We start from the raw sequence: 22,636 nt of genomic DNA on the forward strand, positions 1-22,636 counted from the left end.
GCTGAAGCAAGATCGGCACACGTTGACCGTGTTGAAACATGATGTAGATGCCAGATAAAGGAAGATAAAGATTACTTGACGCCACATGCCCCATATACTGTGTATGATGTGCTACCGTGGAAGGCTCCATCCATTTGGCCCGGGAATCTGTGCACCATGTCCGATCATTGAGGGCGGGCCGTACTCCCTCCGTTTCTTTTTACTCCGCATATAAGATTTAATCAAAGTCAAACAAAATAAAGTTTGACCAAATTTATATTAAAAAAAATAAATATCTACTGTATTAAAATTATATAGTATGAAAATACATCTCGTAGTGCATCTGATAATATCGATTTCATGTCGTGAATGTTGATATTTTGAATATAAAGTTAGTCAAACTTTACAAAGCTTGACTTTGACCAAATTTTATATGCAGACTAAAAAGAAACCGAGGGAGTACTTGATAGTATAGGCAAAGCTTTAAACTGGATAAGACTAAAATAAACTTGCTTAAACAAGATATTTTTAAATTTTTTACTATGTCATTCAGAAAGTGTTGCACATTCAATCTCAATGTATAAAAGGTGAAATCCACTACTAAAAAAGAAAGCTACGTCGACTAAAGCTGCGATAATTAATATGGATCTAAAGGGATAGAGACAATCTAATTGATGGTGCACACGGGTACGTACATAGCTATTTACCAAAATACATCGATTTGGTGTGTACGTGCTGTTAGGTTGATCTCTTTCTCCAATGGGCCCAACGGCCCATTGGACCTTGACTCACGTCCTGATCGGGGGCGTCCAGCCCAAGTAAGGCTGGTGGGCCCCTGTCGTGCAGTGATATAAAGAGGAGGTGGGGACCATGGCACAAGAGACGAGGTTCGCCGCCGTCACTGGTTCCCCACTCCTAATCTGATCCAGAGGGTAGCACTGAAGCGATGGGAAGTCCATCACCGCCACTACCGGATCTCTCTCCTTCCCCACCGTCGTCACCACCTCACGACGGTCACCGGAGGGAACTCATCGAGATCATCACAGGTAAATCTCCACATCACACCGAACACATCTAGCCTTGTCGATCCACGGATCTATCAATGGTATCATGAGCCATGAGGCTTTAGATGTTGTTACGGTTGCAAGAAAATAACGAAAGCAAAAAAAGTTTCCCCTCCCTGATATGAACCCTAGATGGGCAAAGAAACCGAAGATGGCCACGGGCCTCGTCGGCAAAGTAGCGCCGCCGCAAGGCCGCGCCTATTCCTCTCGATCCCCACACGCATCGGCAAGCCGAGGTGTGGGGAAGAAGAACCTACCTCCTCGGAGGCAAAGTATGGATCTGATTAGATCCAAAAGGAAAACCAACAAAGGAATCGGATTGGATCCGAAAAAGGCAAACAAAAAAAAGGAGGGGAACATGCAAAGCAAAGAAAGCCACCCCTACGGTGGCAAAGTACAACACCACCACCGATCCATTCGACGGCGGCGCGCTCACCGCAAGGGGAACGCGCGACCGGCGAAGGGGTCGGCAGGGGCGCGACCACTACACTATCTGGAAACTGCCGTGGGCGCGAAGAGAAGCAGACGAAGGCTCTGCTCGCGTCTCTGGAAGATAGAACAGCGGCTGGCGCGATGCTGCGCACCAGAGGGTTGCGAGCGAGGAAAAAGGAAGGAGTGGGGAGGAGAGCTAGCGCGCCGGCAGCGGTGGCGTTTCGGCGCCACCTTTGACCGGCCGGCACTGCTCCCCATCATCGCTTGTGGCTCAGGGGAGCACGCAGCGAGAAAGATAACAATGGAGGTGGAGGGGCAAAGGCATCACCACCGGACCGCTTGACAGCGGCGCGTCCACCAATCGGTGCTCGCGCGTGCCGGCAAGAGGGCCGGGGAGAGGTGCCGCCACTCAACAGGCGGTCATCTTTCTCTCTTCCTCGAAAAGGTGGCCATGGGGTCGAAAAGAATGGAAACGAGGGAGGGGGAAGGGCTCGCGCGACGCGGTGAAAACCGCCACCGGTGGCCGGGGCGGCCGAGCCGTTGTCGGTGGCTGCTGTCGCCGCTACCGAGCAGTCATGTCGCGTCCCTCACTCACTGATCCACCAAAGACAAGGAAAGGAAGGAAAGAAAGAGGCCCGACGCGATGGAAACCGCTGCCGGTGGCCGGGGCGACCGAGCCGTCGCCGGCGGCCGGGCCGTCGCACGCGCACCAACGAGAACGATAGAGAGAGCGGCGCTAGAGAAAAATGAATGGGTTAGGGTTTCCTGGTCGCTGGATCCCCTTTTTGATCTAGCGAGATCCAAGGGCCACCGTTGGATCGTTGCGGGCGGCTGGGATCGCCCCAGAGGCAACCCTAGGCCAGGGCGGGCCAACAGGCCACAAGTGAGAGGCCGGCCCAGGCCGGCGGGGGAGGCGCAAGGCCACGGGCCGAAGGAGGCGCGCGGTGCCAGGCTCCCCTGGTGGCGGGTCGAGGCCACAGGCCGGCTTGGCTGGCCATTTATTTATTTTAAAGGTTTTTTTTTCAGTTTCTGTCTATTAAGGCAGATTCAAAGGTTCTTTCTATGAATTTTTTCCTACGAAAACCTGATTAGAAAGTACAAAAGAAAATGTTCAAAGTGTCTGTCAATTTAGACAAAATTGTTAATTTATTTTTCTGAAAAGAAAAGTAAAAAGGTTTCTGAGAACAAAATAGTTTTCTCAGAAAAGGAAAAGTTCATGATCTTTATAAAAGCATTAATAAAGTTCATGAATTTTTTAATTATGACAGAATATATTTTTCTGTAATAGTGACAAAAATTTTCTGCAAAGAAAAATAAAAGGTTCTGAAAATAAAATAAATATTTTCAGAAAGAGAAAATTTCATGGATTTTACAAAAGGAAAATAAAGTTCATGAATTTTTTATTTTTCAGAGAATAATTTTTTTGTAAAGGTACATGAATTTTTATATTCACGTTTTTCCGCTGCAAAGTAAAAAAAAAGGTTTAGTCCTCTAATTAAATTGGAACCAACGGGAAAATTTAATTGAAAGAACTGTTATTAGCAAAGTTTTTCCCTTGTGGATGAAATAGGATTCAAACAGTTTCCGCTATGACAATAGAATGATGTTTGTTTTAAAGTTAAATATGGTATTGTTATTTTCTGACCAACGTTGATGATAACAATACTATAATTGTATGAGTCATCTTATGTTTAAAGATTAAATCTCTACTATTAAAGCAGGATCGAACGTCGTGATTGTTCAACCTAGCGATGGTTCGACCTCTCCCAGCGATCCCACCTTCCACGTAAAAAAATCGGCAAGCGATCCCACCTCCCACGTAAAGAAAATCGGCTCCCAGGTAAAGAAAATCGGCTCCCCACGAACCCACGATCCAATCACCCCCGACCCCGTCGCCCCCGTTCTCTCCCGAGAAGATGACGCCCCGGCCACCCTGACCCCCTCGCCGCCGGCCACCCCATGCTTCCCCCTCTGCCCGGTTTCCGCCGCCGGCGCGCGGGCGCTACGGAGGGTCGATGCCAGCGCGCTCAGGTCCTTCGCCGTCGACCTGCTCATCGCGTAGGCCGTGCCTGACCGCCCGCTCTTCTCCGACTCCGCCATCCTCTCCCCCCTACGCCACCGCGCGGGACGACATCGTGCGGGGTTCGCGTCCGCCGCCGAGCTACCCGACCCCCTCTGGCGCGCCGGGGTCGACCCGCTGCTGATGCCCGTCTCCGCCGACCTCCAAACCCAAGATCGTGTCCGCCACCCTCCCCATTCGCCCCCTCCCCATCGCTCATCCTCTTGCACTCCGGAGGGGCCGCCGCCGGCGGTAGCGTCTCTGCTACCCCGTCAACCTCGAGCTCCCCATCGTCGGGAGCAGCGTCTCTGCTCCCCCGTCAACCTCGAGCGTCTCTGCTCCCCCGTCAACCTCGAGCGTCCCCATCGCCGGGAGCAGCGGCAGCCATGGACGAGCTCGAGCCGGGCGTGTGAGCGCAGCGGCGGCCGTGGCCGAGCTCGAGCCTGGACGCTCCTCCGTCGTCATTCTCTCTGGCCCAAGCCGCTACCTCTTCCTGCCTCCCTTCTGCCCGAGTCGTGGAGGAGCAGCCACGCGGATGGGGAGCAGCGAGGCGAGGTGGTCGTGGCTGGACACACGCTCGTCGATGCCACAACAGGATAGAACGCGCGCAACAGGGAGCAGCGGGGCAAGGTGGCGCCGGTTGAGGTGAGTTGCCTTTCCTTGCTGCCCATTGGTTTTCCACGCAGTTCTTCGTTGATCCATGATCTTGTTTGCGTGCAGGTCCCATCAAATTTAGTCACTCCGCTGGATCTGTTGCTGGGGTCGTCGATCTATTGATGTGGTCGTTGACTTACAGGTATGTGTATGTTGTGCCCTCTCCTTGGCCGCCGCTGGCTCCTCCTCCTCTTTGATTGCCCCTTGTTTTCCTTGCAGATCAATCCGTCCGCTCTTGCTGGTGCCTCCTTTAGTGTGACCCGGTTGACCCGGTTGCGTCTACATTCATTGATCTACAGGTTAATCCCTCTTCTCCTCCTTTTTGGACCTTTTCTGTTAGATTGCTAGGTATACGTCGGCATAGCCAATCGATTGTTTTGGTCTGACCATGTGTTTGGTCACTTGCTAAATGAATTTTAGCATACCTTGATCCAGTTTGCAATTTATCCGTGGATAGGAGTTTAGTAGTATTTAGATGCATGGGCCGGATGTTTATGCTCACGCATGCAATCTGAGGAGGAAATCAAAAGGTTCAGTTCAATTTTAGAGTTTAGGATCTTCCTTTTTCTTCAATTTGAGAAGCACTTATAAGAAAGTGGAGTGGGAGGTGCATCTACATGATTTGTTAATACGCAGTGCCTATGATGAATTGATTCATTCCACTCTGTTCCTCAAGGTTCAGTTATAGCTGTGAATATTTGCGAATAAGTCAAGTTAGAACAACACTTGAGAAAATGCTTTCTTAGATGATGCAGAGTCATAGTTGTGAATATTTGCGAACAAGCCAGGTTAGAACAACACTTGATATAATGCTTAAATTTGGCCTCCTCGATCTTTCTAATAAATTCAGTGGTAAAACAACACTTAATATAGCACTTGCACATGATTTTTGAAATTTAGTTTGGATTTTTCTTTTGTCATGAAATTTCTTCCCAAGAGATGCTCTGCATTATATGTTTCTGCTATAACATGATTCATACAGTTTGGTATTTATCGTATGACCTGAATGAAAATGTTGTAACATGTTTATGCTATGTTTTACATTTTATTTACAGTAGATATACATTAATGCAAAATTTGTTATTTAGTTTTATGGGATATGTTTATTTGATGTAACAAAGTTTTGTGATCAAAAGTATGTGGTGGTATATTTCAGTCCCATGTGATCGTTCATGTGTATAGCCTCTAGGATGTCTTTCGATTGACTATACATTGTATTCGGTACATTTTAGTCTGTGATCTATAATAAATTCATTTATCTTAATTGGCTACTTTGCCTCTGCTGATGGACGTATGAGTCACATGTGCACCTCCTCAGTTAAGGCTTTAAAAGTAATCACATTTGGTTTCTTTTTCTTTCTGTACTTAGTGCTTGTCGGCGGGACCGTGCAAGGCGCAACTCCGACGTGGAGGCGTGGTGGATGTGCGGTGTAGGAAGCGACCTCTCTGGTTGGACGGTGTTCAGGCGCAACCCCGGCGCCCGTTGAGTACTGCCTTGGCAACAACCTCCCTCGGTGAGCTCCATCTTCCTCCCGCTCCTTTGCTTCGGCTACTGTCTGGGACATGGCCATGGCTATACTGATGTGGTGCTCGTCTCGTTGATGCTTTATGCGCTACTCATGCATCAGTTCCTGCTTGAGCTCTGTAGTTGTGGATCCTTGCAGGCTGTTATTCATGTTTAGTTGCTATCATAGGAGCTCATGTGATGCTCTGGTTTACATGTGAATGCCCTGGTCCTATAGCTATGCTCCTGGATTTGCTAAATTGGTTGATCAGTGGCGTTCGTGCTAGGGCGACGATGATTAACCGTGGCTGGAATAAGTGTGCCTTTGAGCAATCGAGGCACCTGTGGGTATCAAGTTGGTTCCTCCCTCTTGTCTCTATAATCCTTACTGATCATGTGATACTTATTGTTCTGTCCTTGGATGGTCATTCTTCTTGAGTGATAACCAGGGCACCTCCACTGTATAAACAGATTGATCTGGTGATAAGAGATGACGGTGGTAGGTTATATGATCGAGGAAAGATGAATCTGAGCCCATTATGCAATCCATCCAGAAATTAGAACCGCAGGAGGCTACACGCGCTCTTAGCGATGTGGCGATTTCGCGCCGTTCTCGGCCATTTTATCACGCGTGGAAACGATTTGGGACGCCGGATTGACATCCCATGAACAGTTCCCGCACCCCATCTCGTTGTGTTGACTCCTCTCAGAGCGCGTGTGTCTCGCTGCCGTGTGATGTTACCCGTGTGTGGGTCGTGCCTGTCAGCGATCGTGGTTTGTCTGTTCTTATGTGCGTCCCATCGGCGTTGGCGCGTTCCCAGCGCCCTGCCACCACGTTTGGTTTCATCGCCCCGTCGAGGGCATTTTGAACTTTTCATCTTTCACCCCATGTGCGTGGTGGACGTTGGTTGGTCTGTGCGTCGATGGGGTGAGGGAGCGCGGGTCGGCTTGTCTCTTCGTGCTCCGAGTCGCCCCCTTCTTTCTGGACCTCCCCTCCTCCTCTTGTCGCCGTCCCCGCCGATGCTTGTCCTTCCCGTCGTTCTTCACATGTGATTCCTCTCGCTCATGGATCGTCCCTGTCTTTTATACCGCCTGGTTCTTAGCGTGCTCCTTGTTTCTCTGGCTGTTTTGTAGTTGGGACGGTTTCGTGGCCTGCGGGGCGATGATGATGAATCTGCTGAAATAAGCATGATGTGGGTTGTGGGAACTAAATTAGAGCCCACCCTTACCTCTCTTGCAACCTGTTTAATTCAGCTTTATGTTGGATATTCTGCGCCTCAGATAGTCATTCTGACGAGTGATAACGAGGGCAGTTCGTTTACATTGTGATGGGTATGTCATGCAACAAGAGATGTGAGTGTTAGGCTTGAAGATCAAAGACAAAACTGAGCCCTCTTTTGCTATGTTAAAGCCTACAAATACAAGAAAAAAATCATTATCTATTATTCAGTGTTATTTTCCCTTTTTCTATTCCTCTATTGTGTTGACCCCCCTCTTCTTCTCTTCATCAATGCCAAGAGCCAGTAACCACTACCGTGGGACTGGGAGCACTCAACCACAGGTACCCACCCTCTTCACCCCCATTCGTCGCATCAAATCTACCATCTTGTTAGCCATCCTCTCCCTCTTTTTCTCTCACACACACACAGCTGAACGGTGGAAGCTTCATGTGTTGTCCAGATCCTATAGACAACTTGCAGCTTGCCTTCATGTTTTAAATTTTGATCCACCAAGAACAAGCAAGTGGTTATAGGAACTTTTATTTGTTTCTCACCTGAAAGTTATGATGTAATTCTTGAATTAATTAGCGCTCTTTCTTGATGTTACACCGTGGGACTGAAAAATGAAATAGGAACTTTTATTTGGTTCTCACCTGAAAGTTATGATGTAATTCTTGAATTAATTAGCGCTTGTTTCTTGATGTTACACTGTAGGACTGAAAAATGAAATAGTACGTGCTTCATCATGTGGTCCTATATTTTTAATAATAGTTTTTTCACTGGTTCTCAACAAAAATTCTTGCCTGAATCTTGCAATGGAGATAGTGTCAATAATGGAGTTGAAGTTTTCCTCTATTGTCTATGAAGGTAAGATACGTGAAATACCAACTGTTCACTCTCCAATAACAAGCATGTGGTTATAGAGATTTTTGTTTGTTGCTCACCTGAAAGTTATATGCAACTCAGTATTTTTTAAACTAACTAGACTGTCGGACTAATAATTGAATGTCTGTTTGTTCACATGTCTGAGATTTATGGGTTCAAATTCACACAAAACTCATCTTATTGTTCCGTTGACATGCACCCTACTAAGTAGTCTTACACCACGGAGAAGACAACACAATAATTTTATTTTTATGTAATTGTTGATGTAAAACTGCTCAACTTTTTCACTACCAATAGAAGACACGGGGATGACAGTGAATCATCGAGTAATAACCAAGATCAACTAGATGTATGAACCTGCCTCATTGTGGCTATGTGGAGACATTGATGATGATGAGTCTCTCATGTCACCATGAGTTCCACCTCGGTAAGGGGGCATGTATTGATTGATTCATAGTCGAGCCTCTCCTGCTTATCATAAATTTCATAACTGACTAAACGGATGCGTGAATATGTTGTTCCTTTTGGTAGGAGAATATTAGGCAAAGTAGTGGCTCAAACCGGCAGGATTAGGAGCTGAAGGAGTGAGTGGGTAAAGTCGATGAGTGAAAAGGCATCTTCACAAGCAGCAACTCCACCATCACATTTAGCAGCATTCGGGTAGAACCAAACAAGAACTTTATATAGATGGATATCTTTTAATCAACCTGTACTGTGTTTATTAGAGTGCTGTGCACAGAAAAAATATTTTCCCTAAGCATACTGCTCCTTTTATCAATTGTTTATGACTACATATGGATGGCTGATTAAAGGCGAGACTTCACTCGAAGAAATATAAGGGGATATTTCAGCTTTATTATCTGCTTTGCCGGCTACCTGTTATATGTGTTTTTTTCTTCTGGATTTTGAATTACCGAGTGGTCTCTAATCCACCATGAAACCTATCTTTATAAGTTGGCCTTAAGCCGATGGGCAGTATTTAGTACTGGTAAAAAAACTTTACGTTGTGATAGTCGTATGTCATTTGCACTATCAAGTATGCTGGGATGGTGAACTGTACCAGCTGGCTGCTCATGACATTTTTGTCAGCACTTGGTTCAGCTTCGTCTTGTGACTGCAAATTGTTTTTACTAGGCATTGTCCCATATGGTATAGATATGGCTGATGACTTTAGTTCATTAAGAGATTTGCTTATATCAATGCCGGTACACCAATATCCACTCACATCAATCACATTCTTTGTTTGCTGCAAATTGACGGATGCATGAATTCTCACTGGGAAGTTTATCAACCCATACATACAAAACTAGCTCAATTTCACACCATTACTGACTAATATTGAAATGTAGATTAACAACATTGCAAGTATTGGGTTATCTCTCTATTCATGAGGAGCGCAATGTTTGGACACAAAGATGAAGATGGCCGAGGAGCGACTCCACAGACGCTTCTAAGGAAAGAAATGCGGTGATTTACTAAGCAACAAGTTGATCTGTTGTGAGAGGTGCTACGCAGAGGATGGACATAACAGGGGACACGGTCGAGCCCCATGTAGAGATCTTCTGCGTCTTACTTCATGCAAGTTTGATTATATGAGTGGGTTACTTTTTTGATGATATTATCATATTTGAAAGGAATGGGAAGCACAACTCCTAATATTGATGCTTATTCTTTTTTTATTTTGGTACTCCAATGAATAGACTTCCAAGCAGTTTCTTGGTCTGTCTTAGTCTATCTATCCTCAAAATTATTATTGTACTTGTATAATTTGACACTGGCGTGTATTTTAGGCATACTACACAGTTTTTATTTTGCATCAGGAGATTTGTTTGTGCACGCTCCTGTGTATGTATTATAGTTTAGAAGAAAATATATATGTAGCTGGAAGTACAACAATAGCTAAAAACCTTGTCTTGAAGTGTCCATAAATATGAAATATTATAATATAAATATATTTCAATACAAGATTTTTTCTTCTATGTATGCAGCGCATGACAGATTCGGAATTCTATTTTTGTATTTTCATATTTCAATATAAGATGAATTATTATCTAGATGTCCTGAAAGATAAGTTTTATATTATTATTAAATTGTTCGTTTCCAGCTGATTGTTGGCCTCTTAGGGGTTGTAAAGCATATCAGTATTCCTCACCTTTGATGCCATTTTATTTATTTTTCATTCTTTGTCATATAGGAGTACTAGATAAGGATATATTTGATGCACTTATGAAAGAAGGGGCAGGAAATAAATGGATACTTGTCGGTGTATGACTGAAACAATGTTTATACACGTTCAATAGATTTATGAATTAAAATATTTTTTGGTTCTATGACAACACATAAGCGTTCAGCTAGGACGATGGAAGGATGATTCTTGACCCTCTCATTGACCAACGGCAACGAAAGATAAGAGGTTAAGCGTAGCGTCAAGACAATCTGGTAGATTGAATTGGATTTGATAACCAACAACAATGATAGGGACAATAATTTTATTGTTCCGTGGCAACGCACGGGCACTAAACTATATCTGATAATTTTTGTATCAAAGTGATCAATTTTTCGGAGCACACATAAAGAAATGCATATGGTTAATGATGATGATGATTATTTCTTAGCAAATTTGTTCAATAAGAATACTCTCATCACATTGTTTATGAGTTGTATGCATTATTTCCATTTCTGCCCAACGGTGATATGGAATTAATGCAGAAGAATGATGTTTTATTCTAATTCTGCCACAACGGTGTTTTAGAATATTCCAGAAAGTTTTAAAAGGTTTAATGTGCATGATTTTAATCAGACCAACGTAGGGTTATTTTTATGCTCATTACCGTTGTTTATTGGCTAAGTTTTCTCAGACTAAAAGTTATTCAAGCTTTCACTCATGAAAGCGAATGTTTGGGTACTAGTGACCCGAAAGATGAAAAAGAAAGGTCATAACTTGAGGGCATAAATTCTCTCTAAAGAATGGCTTCAAAAGAAAAGAACTCTTGGATATTAATTCAAGAAAAGAAAAGAGATAGATCATTGAGAGTCTTGGTTGACGAATGTCTTTCATGTACTCTTTATGATGAAGTCTCCTTTTTCAGTCAACATGATTGAAATGAAACAAGCAACATGCATGTTTAATTTGACCAACGTCGGATCAAACATGTGTGTCAAGGATAATTCAGATTTATTTCTGAATTTAATGCAGTCAAAAGAGCCAATTATGACATTTAGGTCCCTTACAGGGAATTACCCGCATGGTGGGAAAAGTCTGGGAAGAATGCCTGCGTAACCGGGTAAAGTTGACATTGTATTATGTCAACAATCCGTGTATGGCGGGAGAAATTTTGGCAAAAGCCTTATCCTGTATGACAGGAGAAAGTTATGATGACTCATGTGCGGTTAATGTGTCCCACTATGGAAGAAAAGTATGGAGTAGCTATTAATCTTTCCTATCATCGACCGTACATCTTATGTGTAACGGTCATTATGCAATCACTAAATCTAGAAAGGATAAAAGTAACAGACGAACCTAAAGACAAGAATGATATGCAAGTGTGACTTGCAAAAGAGACAATGATAAAGAACTCTGTTGAGTTTCTGAAATGAAATGAGGAAAAAGTACTCCCATACTAGTTAACTTATAACTTCATTTTACATGTAGTGATAAGATGAATGAGCTAGATAATCGAAGTTTCCTCATTTCACAAGAGCTATGAATGGGTTTCGAAATTGTGGCAGAAAAGTTCTTGCCACATTTCGAGGGGGAGAAAGAGACATGAAATACATTGTAGTGTATTTCATGACTCCTCTGTACTTTAGATGATGTGATGCACATTATGCATCTAAAGTGATCCATTAATGAAGAATGTGATTGTCAAGGGGAGTACGACAGTCATCTGAATACCTTCATTATGATACCCCTAAAGAAAAGAAACAGTTGTATTTTCGGATCTTTTATAGTCCGAAAGCAGACTAAGGAATACAACTGTGGTGCTTAAAGGGTCATAAAGAAGAAAGTTTAAAGATACGTCATTTCTTCAGTGAAGATGGAGTAATCTGGGGGAGCATGTTGTATGACCTATACAACACCTGTTGTTAGCTCTACTAGGGATCTTGTGATACAGGTCCCTGTAAAACCTATTGCCTTTTGGAAATGGGTGACTATAGAATGAATTTGCCTCTTGGCAATGACAGAGCAACGACAACCCCATATGAAATAAGTGCGAGTACCTGAGATTTTGATGGTCTCTAGGCATGTGAAAATCATATACTTGTGACTACTATAAAGTCTATGTTAGTGGAATTCCATCATTTGAATTTCACTAACATAGACTTTATGAAGGGTCTACAAGGCAAATGTGACTCCAAAGGAAATATGTAAAGGTGTAAAACATGACTTAAATCGAAAGATTTTGTGCAAAGAAAATGAGAGGACAATTGCATTCATGCAAAGTCATAGAATGGGAAATTCGTTTCCCAATTCGTATGCATGTGGATGATGTCCTACTTGCTAGTGGTGATGTCAATCTATTGCAGGAGGAGAAAAGAAGTTCTTGTCCTCAAAGTTCAAAAGAATAAAAGGGGTATTAGGAATGTCGCATGGACATGCTAAGAAAGATCTCTAAAGCATGCATACGAAAAAACCTACGCCAGTTCCAAAAGTTAATAAGAAAAGATTGTAAACGGATATGGTACCATATGCTTCAGTTGTTGGAAGCTCAAGATATTACCCTGGCACAATTCACGTATATATCCGGGTTGTTTTGACAATGTCCAGTCCATAGATAAATCAATGGAATGGAGTCAAAGATATCGGCCTCATGATAAAAGAAATAAGTGCTCTCAAAAGATTGTGAGTACAAAGGCAGGACTTGTGAAATGTATAGCGAAATCCACAATTGTCGCTAACTTTCATACTCGGAGTTTTGTGTGGAAAATCTCCAAATGAGTGAAACGATTGTCATCAATGTGATGCAATGATATGTTATAACTTTATATGAGGCTGAGGGATAGGCGAAATGGTTAATGGCTACCTATACCCGGAGTTGATAATGGTTGACAACAACGATAACCATTTTAAATTCTTTCGCTCCTGTCACAACGAGTCAAGTGTTGATGCCAAACACACTGACAAAGAGTTACGTGTTGTGAAGGAGAAAGTCCGGAATTATGGAAAAATGCTTGAAGCATAAAAACAACAAACAAGTGTTTGCAGATCTGCTTATCAAAGGCTTACCGCCCAATGCGTTCGGAGAACACACAGTCGACATGAGTTTTATGGTATAGTCTAAAATTTCCGGACAATAAAGGGTCCAAGGTTAAAGAATCTGTCTCAAAATAGAGAGGTACATTGTGGCTGTCTGATTCCATCGGCAATTGAGCCGTGACGATGAAACATGCCCTATGTATTGATCTGTTACGAAACGGGTAAAGTTAAAAGTATATGATGAGATCAAGGGGGAGAATGTTAGGTTGATCTCTTTTCCCAACGGCCCATTGGACCTTGACTCACGCCCTGATCGGGGGCGTCCAGCCCAAGTAAGGCTGGTGGGCCCCTGTCGCACAGTGCTATAAAGAGGGGGTGGGGACCATGGCACAAGAGACGAGGTTCGCCGCCGTCACTGGTTCCCCACTCCTAACCCTAATCCGATCCAGAGGGTAGCACTGAAGCGATGGGAAGTCCATCACCGCCACTACCGGATCTCTCTCCTTCCCCACCGTCGTCACCACCTCACGACGGTCACCGGAGGGAACTCATCAAGATCATCACAGGTAAATCTCCACATCACACCGAACACATCTAGCCTTGTCGATCCACGGATCTATCACGTGCCAGTACTGCTACCTTCTGTGAGGGAGTGATTACCATGTTGGAGTTCCATGGCAGCCGGCCTCTAATCTGCTCCCAGCTCCCGAAAACTTCTCCGATTGACGGTCTGCACAACCGGCACATTGGATTAACAAGTCGATCGGTCACACATACGAAAACTAATTCTAGTTGAAGAACTACATTAGCGACCAAAATAGTTTTGGTATTCACATTTGGTTCGGCAGGGACGAACGGTGGCCGTGGGGAAGTGCGTTGTAAGAAGAAGCCTTGATTTATATGGATCGAAGGGGATAGAAACAAGCTAATTTTTTTGAACATAGTACATACACAAACGTTCATAGACATGCACATACACTCATCCTTATGAACGCATACACACATATCCTATCCTACAAGTCCCTACGAGAGATTGAGCCGACATATCTTAAAATTTACGAAGTCACCGTAAGCGTCTCGTCGTCGACGAAAACGTTTTCTCCCACTGATCGATTATCGTCAGAAATCCTGAAATAAATATAGAAATAATGCAAGTATTGGGACTTGAATTTTGATGGGCTGGAGACGATACCACCGTCGTTCTAACTATATAACCATAGATTGGTTTATAGAAACAAGCTAATTGATCGTGCACACAGGTACGTACATAACTCCATGGATACTCGATATACCAAAAGAAAAAAATGATTTGGTGTGCATGTGCACGTGGTTGTTTGTTGGATGCAAATTCCTCATCCTACCAACTCGTGACTTTATATCCTGCCGAACGGAATGGAAAATGATGCCCCGGGCAAAAAGCCCTAAAAAGGCAGCACTATCCAAACTCCAAAGCTTCCACGGCGCCGCAATGTGACACACGCAAACACACAAGCGTTTGCCAACGTGTGTGCACTCAACACGGAAGCATGCCCCATAAAACATTCGAATAGCTCCATTCATCACGTGATGCACGTGTGTACGTTTAACTATAGGCTCTAATGTTCAGTCGCATGCGTAATCAGATAAAAAAGAAAGACAGTACGACATCTACAAAGTTCTGGTACACACGACAGTGATTATCAGCTGCATGTAAGTAACCCTTATGTAGGATTTTTCCCAGTCTTGATTAGTTCATTTGAATGGTACTCCGTGTGGACGTACGTGTGCCATTGCGTACGGCAATTAGTTCCCACTTCCCAGCAACCGTGTTTTTCAACTGCATGCAGAGCCAGTTACCTCATAGAGCAACCACCCAAAGCTCTGCAAGAATTATTGCCCCTTCTGGTTAATTTTCTTTCAAATCTTTGCCAAAAAACGTCAAAGCCCGGTCCGAACTTTGAACAGAATGGGCAAAGGTGAACCAGGCTTACATCTGTACCTTTGAAAGTCTTTTCAATCCATCACGTCGGCACGCCGATTTTTTCCCCCCGGTCTAAGGATTCGGTTCCATGTAGGGAATGGGGAACGAGCGTGTCATCACTATAATTTCTTGTTTTGGAGTTGGAATTTTTCTCCAATTTGATGTGGGAACTTCACTTTTTGCTCGGCTGAACGGACAACATGACAGAAGTGGACTTTTTTGAGATCGAGCTCATTTAAGCTTGGTGAATAGTAAAATCTGATAAAAAATAAAAAATATTTTTTTTTGGTGAAAACACAGACAAAATTTTACGTGCCCCCAAAATATCACATTGAAATCACATTCCTAGAAATCGTGACAAAAACAAAATTGATGCTCCAAATATGTTATTTTCAAAAGCATTTGGGAGTGCTGAATTTTTTTGGCATAACCTCCACGAATGTCTTCTCAAGGTGAAATGTTTTGAGAACGAAAAACTTTTGACAATATTTGCATCAAAATAAATTCAGAATTTTTAAATATTTTTCTTTTTTATCATTTTACTGTTCATCCCAAGCTCAGATGAGCTCGGGAGCAGAAGATGACTTTCCCAACATGACGTTGTAACAACTAGGAGTGTATCATGTTGTTGCAATCGATGTTGCTGGTTATCCATGATGAAATTGAAGTAGCCATATCGTACACAATAGGTGCGCCCGATTATGTTGTTGGATGGCCCTCGTAGTGGTTTTGTAGTAATGTGTTAAGTTCAGATTGGTGGTTGAGTTGATCATAATCCCTTGTTTGTCTCTGTGCTTGCTATTCGTATAAATTTTCATCCCTTTTCAACAATTAGCCGGAGAACTCTCTTGCACCGATTTAGACCAGTTTTATGCAAAGGAATTGAGACCGACTATAATCTAGTTTGCTAGATTTTTCCCAAACGTATTAAACGCAAATGTCCCATCTGACTTTGAACACCATGTGCCATGTACGGTTCGCTATCTCAAAACCTACCAACGTTTGTCTGAACTTTAAACATTTTGATGTAGGAATGACAAAGTGAATTAGATATACATCCGAAGTTACCCTTTGATTTTATTGTTGTTTGCCCCCATGCGTTGATCATGTCGACATGTTCTTGTCTCGGCATTCGGTTTCGTGATATGGAATGTGAAACATTCAGCAGATCACTAGAAATTCTTGCCTTGGAGTTGGGATTTTTCTCCGATTTGGCATGGGAACTTCACTCGAATAAAACCAGCCGCATATATTTCCTTGTGTGGATGAACACCATGACATTGTAAGGACTAGGAGTGCATCCTGTTGTGGCGGTCAATGTTGGTGGTTATCCATGATGAAGTTGAAGTAGCCACATCAGAAATGATGGGTGATGTTGCTCGATGGCCTTGGTAGTGGTTTCATATTAGTGTGGAGGTCATATTGGTTGTCAAGTCGGACGCAGTGCCTTGTTCGTGTGTGGGCGTGTTTATCATATGGATTTTCATCCTTTTTTTTCTTTCTGTAATCATGAGGGCTTTGGGTTCTGGTTCAAAAAACAATTACTAATTCTTTCTTAAAAATTGAAACTATATGACAATTGTGTTGGAGATAAGATCTAGGAGGATTGAGACATAACGGTGTGATGACCGTTGATGATAGGGTGGCGAGCCGAAAGAAGCCATTGGTGACAAGCTACAATGACCCGACCCTTTTGTGCGCTTTGGCTTGCGAGACTAAATCCTTGGTGAACTACTCCATGCATTCAACCCTAGACACTATGTGGTAGAACAATCTCTTTATGCATAAAAGTCAATACTACACGGACGTGTATAAAAGAACAGTCGATACATAAAACTTGTGATTAAATCATTTGCCTTACCCAAGAAGGCAGGGAGGGGAGGAAGTTTTACTATGGCACGAGTTGATTGACTCCACGGGTATTTTATTTTCTCGCTTGGTGCAATTTCAAAGAGAGGCGGTGTTTAGCCAACCAGCAGCCACATATTTTCTGCGAGCTTGTCACCATAATCTGCAGAAAATCCTTGCGGCCGGCAAATAGTCACTCTCAGGGAGTCATTTTTTCCTCGTGACTAGTATTCTTTGCTCCTTTTTTTTAAAACTCTTCTTTGCTCATTCTCGACACCGGCTTCTGTTACAACCGAATCAACAGGGGTCCATCACATCACATCACATCCTACCACAGTAGAGGGCTGGGACGTATCCCTCGCGTCGCCCCCGCCCTGGGTGACTCGGTGGCTTCCAACCCTAGGCGCCGGCGCCGGCGCCGCCCTTTCTTCCTCCCCTCCTCGCCGTCGCCGGGTGACGCCGCCGGGTGAAACCCGCGTGGCAGACGGCGGCGGCGGGGGGACTCCCTCTCCCGGCTCTCCTTCTTCCGCGGGCGGCAGATCTAGGTGGTTGACGGCGGTGTCCTGTGGCGATCGCGGTCGGGCGCGAGAGGCCAGGCCTCGGCGAGCGGTGGCAGGGAGCGGGCCGCTCGGCAGCGGCCCTCGGCAGGCGGTGGTGGGCGCTGGGCTAGCGACGGTGCTCCGGCGTGTGCAGGCGGTGGTGGCCCCTATGCGCGGTTGGAGGCTCCCTCTTTGACCCGGATGGCGCGGGGGGTAGCGGCGTCTGCGGCGACGGTCCTCGCTGGTTGCTGGTGGCCATGGTGTTGCTTGTCCTCGATCCCGATCTACTCCGATCTGCAGCGTACCCGGCCCTTGATGGCTTCTTGCTGGTCTTGGGTGTTGGCCTTGCAGATCCAGTGGTTGGAAGGGTTCCGGGGGAGTCCCTTGGCCGGTGCGGCGGCCACTCCGAAGGCAACGCCTTTGGGTGTTGTTCCCCTTGTTGGAGGCTTCAGAGAGGATCCCCTTCCTTCCATCCCTCCCAGGAGCTCAGGTGAAAACCTTAGATCCCCTTGTTCCAAGCGACGACGACACTGCAGTGGCGTTTTCCTTCTTGAAGGCGTTGCTCGGGGGAGGCTCAAGTGGCGGTGGAGGTGGCGGCGGTTCGATGTCGGCGCATTTTGGCCAGCTTCATCTTGGAGGCTGTGACGTCAGCGGCGCTCGTCTGGTGGAGCAACGGCATTGCTGTTTGCGTCATCGGGCTCGGGATGCTCCGGGGGAAACCCTAGATCTGGGTCTTCCTGGATCGAACGATGATGACGTTTTATCGCCTTCCCTCTTGGGGGCATTGTTTTGGAGCAAGTGATGACTGGAGGAATGGTGGAGCGGTGCTTCAACTCACACATTGATGGCGGCGGATATCGGCGGCATGGCACTGTAGGGACTCGGCGACCGATGCGTGGAGATGGACTCACGTCGATGGCAGAGTGGCTACACAAGGTAGAAGCCTCAATATCTGCTGCGAAGACGAACCGGTGGAAGATGGCGGCGACAACACGCGAGTGCGTCAGATCGGTTTTGTGCCCTACACCTGGTATGTGGCAGATGGCTCGACCGACTCTGCTGGGGCTCCTGGTTTTTTATGTTAGGATTAGGTAACTGGTCTGGGTATGTGGCCCAGCTAGCACCCTTCATCATATGGATAGGAGTAGCGACAGCTGTTGCGAAGTTGACGGATTCAAATATATTGTTGTAATACTTTGTAAGGTCCTCGAAAATAATTAATAAAATGGTCTCATGCATCTCCAGATGCAGAGACCGTGGGTCATCCTCCTTAAAAAAAAACATCCTACGACAGTTCGGGACTGCGACCGGTATTTGTGGCCCAAGCCAACTATAATGAGACAGCGCAATAACGCCTATGAGGGTGAAATGACAACGCGGGCACGGAGGAGGCGGCGTGGGCGGCGGTCGACGACTCCTTGACCCCTCACCGGCGAGGTGGCCTCCTCGGTGGTCGTGCTCGAGCCGCTGGCATCATTACTCGCCGTCAGCTTCTTTCACCTGCCAATCGACAACTCAGGTCAAAGCCCGCCGCCCGCTTCTTCTTCTTAGGCGTCGACTTGCTTTGAGCTTGTCGTGCCCAGCGGATCGCCTGAATAGCAAGAAGGTAATTGATATGACTAACTTTTGCATCCTATGGATTTATTCATATATTACAATACCTTTTACTGGTTGATTTATTATGTACATTAATATTTTTCTGTACTGAAATACTTGTTGTTGATGAAGATTGAGAACCGACGTTTGGAGGCCAGCTCCATGGAGCTCGAAATATTTATAAAAACCAAATTTTAATTTTTTCGCTTTTAAAACAATCTGACAAAAAATATGCAAGTAAAGGAGGATGTTATGTAAATTTCTAGAATGAAATACCTTAAAATACGATCTGCATAAAAAGGCAAAGTCATGTGTTAAAAAGCCTCAGCTTTATCTTTATTGCATGCCTCATTTCAACGTTTTTTTTTTTGAAAATTTACACACATGTGTGTTATGCCCTCACTTATCTCTGTATTGTTTTTGAGAATTTTTTGAAATGTAGAAATATGTTTTTTCATGAAATTTGGGTTTTAAATTTAAAGGCCACCGTAGAGGCCGAGCTTCAAAAGCAATTTCCGATGAAAATTGTACTAGTTTTCTCCGGCTATAATAAGTATTTCAATACAGAGAGGGAGTACATGTTTGTGATCTCTAGCTAGCGAGACAAGAAGAGAGACACTTGATCGGTAGTAGTACTCTATTCCTACCTTGTCTGGTGTAGTAATTAGGACGCTGGAGGGAGTTCCATCTTCCATGGCAAATGCTCCGAGCTCTGCACGGGCTACTCCCGCAGAACAGGCACACCGGCCTCAACGGCAAGGCCAGCTCCGAGGACGGTACGTTGCTCGGGGATGGCAGATGAAGTTTTGGCAAGTCCAAGGCAAGGGAAGGTAGCCGGGACGAGCACCCGGGCGAAGACATGGAGGAGATCGACATGCGGCATAGCACACCCAAGATGAGACAAATGCACGCGAGCTGTTTTTTTTTTTATATAGAAACGGAGGATGACCACCGTCCTTTGTATCTGGTGATGCATGCAACCATTTTATTACTTATTCATACAACCTTATAAAATAATACATCAATAGGTTTGAAATCATCATCTTAGCAACATATGTCGCTACTTCTATTTATTTGATGAAGGGGTGTCGATTGTCCGAACCGAATATCAATCAGACATCGCACCAAAATCGAGCATCTACAGACGGATACCTCAACCAAGCCGCATTGCCGAGCATCTACAGGAGATTCATATAGCTAGCAAGAAATCTCACAAACTTTCTACAACTACACTACACGATCAATGGTACAATGATGGCTATATGAGGTGCTAAATATGTAAGTAACTTTATAATTATATATACAAAGATGCATGTAGCTCTATATATTTACACGTGGAGGACATCGATCGCATCAGAGCCAAGAAGACGAGACGTCAAGGTCGAGGTTCAGGTCAAGGTTTACGGTGTTGGTGCGGGCGGAGCGGCGGTGGTCGACGGCCCCTCGATCCCTCACTGGCACGGTAGCCTCCTCGGTGGTCGTGCTCGATCCGTCAGCTTCGCTGCTCGTCGCCATGGCCTCCTCCTCCAAATGCCTGATCGACAGCGTCAGGTCACAGTCTTCCGCTGCTGCCTGCTGCTGCTTCTGACGGGTGCTTCTGTCAGCGTGAGGTGGCCAGCCGGTCGCCTGAGAATCAGAAAACTGGAGGCTGGACAGTCAAAACACGGCAGCGTGTTTATGCCATGGTCGTAGTTTGGCAGAGCCTAGTGACTGCGCACCTAACGAACTACTCGTAACAAGTACTCCGCATATATATAGCACATTCATGCATGAAAACACGAAAGAGGAGCAATTTATTTGAGTAATCTTTGATTTCTCTGGATTTGTTCAATGGTTTTACTACGTACGTTAATTCATGCTTTGTCTTCAGCTGGGAAGACAAGAGAAAAACACTAATTTGCCAGTACTCCTACCTTCTCTGATGGAGTGATTACCATGTTGGAGTTCCATGGCAGCCGACCTCTACTCTGCGCCCAGCTCCCGAAAACTTCTCCTCTGCACAACCGGCACGTTGGATTAACAAGTTGATCGGTCACACATACGAAAACTAATTCTATAGTTGAAGAACTGAATTAGCAACCAAGATAGTTTTGGTATTCACATTTGGTTCGGCGGGGACGAGCGTTGGCCGCGGGGTAGTGTGGTGTAAGAAGAAGCCTCGATCCTGTCCGAAGCCGCCGCTATGTCATTCACATATCCATTCCACGACGCGTCAATGGTACGGTGGTCTCGAACTCGATGGGTCGTGTTGGTGTTCATACAGCTTGATCTGTACATTTGGAGATGGCTTTTGATGTGAGATATGCTGACTCCCTTGGCGCCCATCAACTGAAGAATTCTCTTCGGCGTTGCCTCTGTAGACGATTAAGTTATGTGAAGAGAATGTTAACACCAAACAACCAGCCGTACGTGAAGAAATAATTGCTACTCTTGATTAAAAGAGACTAGTATGGCGTACGAATGTCCGATTAAGGGATACATGCGCTTACAAATTACTATGATCTTCTGTAGGCAGGAAAGGTTAATCCAAATTCCAAGCATAATTTTTTCTTTGACAGGAGAGCGGTCATTTATTGCTAAAGTAACATTGTAGAGATTAGAACGAGGCGTTAAACATTGTTTGCACAATTAATTTCTGACGTTCTTGAGCAACAAATAGTTCATCGTCAACCAATAAAGAAGGGAAAGAAATATCTCATCTTGTTCATCATGCATGAATATCACGTGGGTTTTTGTTTCTTTCCTTTACTTCGATGATGAACTTGAACCAACCCCGGCCTAACTAACCTACCACAAGACTAAATCAAGGATTAAATGAGGAGAAGACTACCCTTAAATCCTTAATCGACCCACACCAAAAAGAAAACACAAAATTTTGAACAGATCGATCGTCCAGCAGTGAAAATCAATGAAATCACCAAGTTTCATACTATAAAATGTGCAACCACCAGCCGGTCGCCATTCATGTGATGCATGTGGACGAGATGAGAGAGATAAGCAAGAACTCACCGTCCTGGCCACCGAGGCAGTCGACAGCCTCGATGAACTGCCTGTGCAGCTCCTCCGTCCACCGCACCCGCGGCTCATCGGACCGGTTGTACTGCCGGACGCCTCTCCTCTCAAATCCTCTCATGCTTTATCGTCCTCTTCCTGCAGCTAGAGGTGTAGCCCTTCAACTCGATCCCAAGCTACAGCCCTTCTCAAGCATCGAGTACATATATATATGTAGAGACAGACAGACAGAGAGCTTTAGTTTGGCCAAACTATGATGAACTCCAAGATCAGTACTATTTTTTAAGTACAACCGTACTATATAGGCCCGATGGAATGTGATGAGGGAGAGAGAGGAGACAGGGGAGAGAGCGAGAGAGACCTAGTCAAACATCCATCCTCACTTAACTTGCTATTCGTCTCAGAAAAGTCAGGGAAGAATCAAGAGGAACAAGCCCAAATTCGAGAAAAAGTTGGCCTGTCCACGTCCACGATGCAGCTAAATTCTGTCACATATAAGCTCTATTTATCACATATACTCATTTCGATTTGTAAATATAAGTCTTTTTAAGGATTCCATTACAGACTATATACGGATATATATAAACATAATTTAATGTATAGATTCATTTATTTTTAATCTATATGTAATCCATAGTGAACTCTTTTAAAGAATTTATATTTAGGGAAGGAGTGAGAGTATATGCG

The 22,636-nt window shown here is 44.7% G+C and overlaps 1 protein-coding gene across 1 annotated transcript; it reads right to left on the bottom strand.

The window, feature by feature from the left end:
- Positions 1-19,964: 19,964 nt before the first annotated feature.
- LOC123412925 (myb family transcription factor MPH1-like) lies at positions 19,965-22,255 on the bottom strand. Its single transcript, XM_045105886.1, has 4 exons — positions 21,947-22,255; positions 21,039-21,291; positions 20,851-20,932; positions 19,965-20,578 (listed from the first exon to the last, which is right to left on the bottom strand). The coding sequence occupies exons 1-4, from the start codon at positions 22,068-22,070 to the stop codon at positions 20,291-20,293; spliced, it is 747 nt and encodes a 248-aa protein (XP_044961821.1). The 5' UTR covers positions 22,071-22,255; the 3' UTR covers positions 19,965-20,290.
- Between the last annotated feature and the right edge of the window lie 381 nt (positions 22,256-22,636).

This window comes from Hordeum vulgare, chromosome 7H (assembly GCF_904849725.1).
Source record: "Hordeum vulgare subsp. vulgare chromosome 7H, MorexV3_pseudomolecules_assembly, whole genome shotgun sequence".
NCBI classification, from domain to species: domain Eukaryota; kingdom Viridiplantae; phylum Streptophyta; class Magnoliopsida; order Poales; family Poaceae; genus Hordeum; species Hordeum vulgare.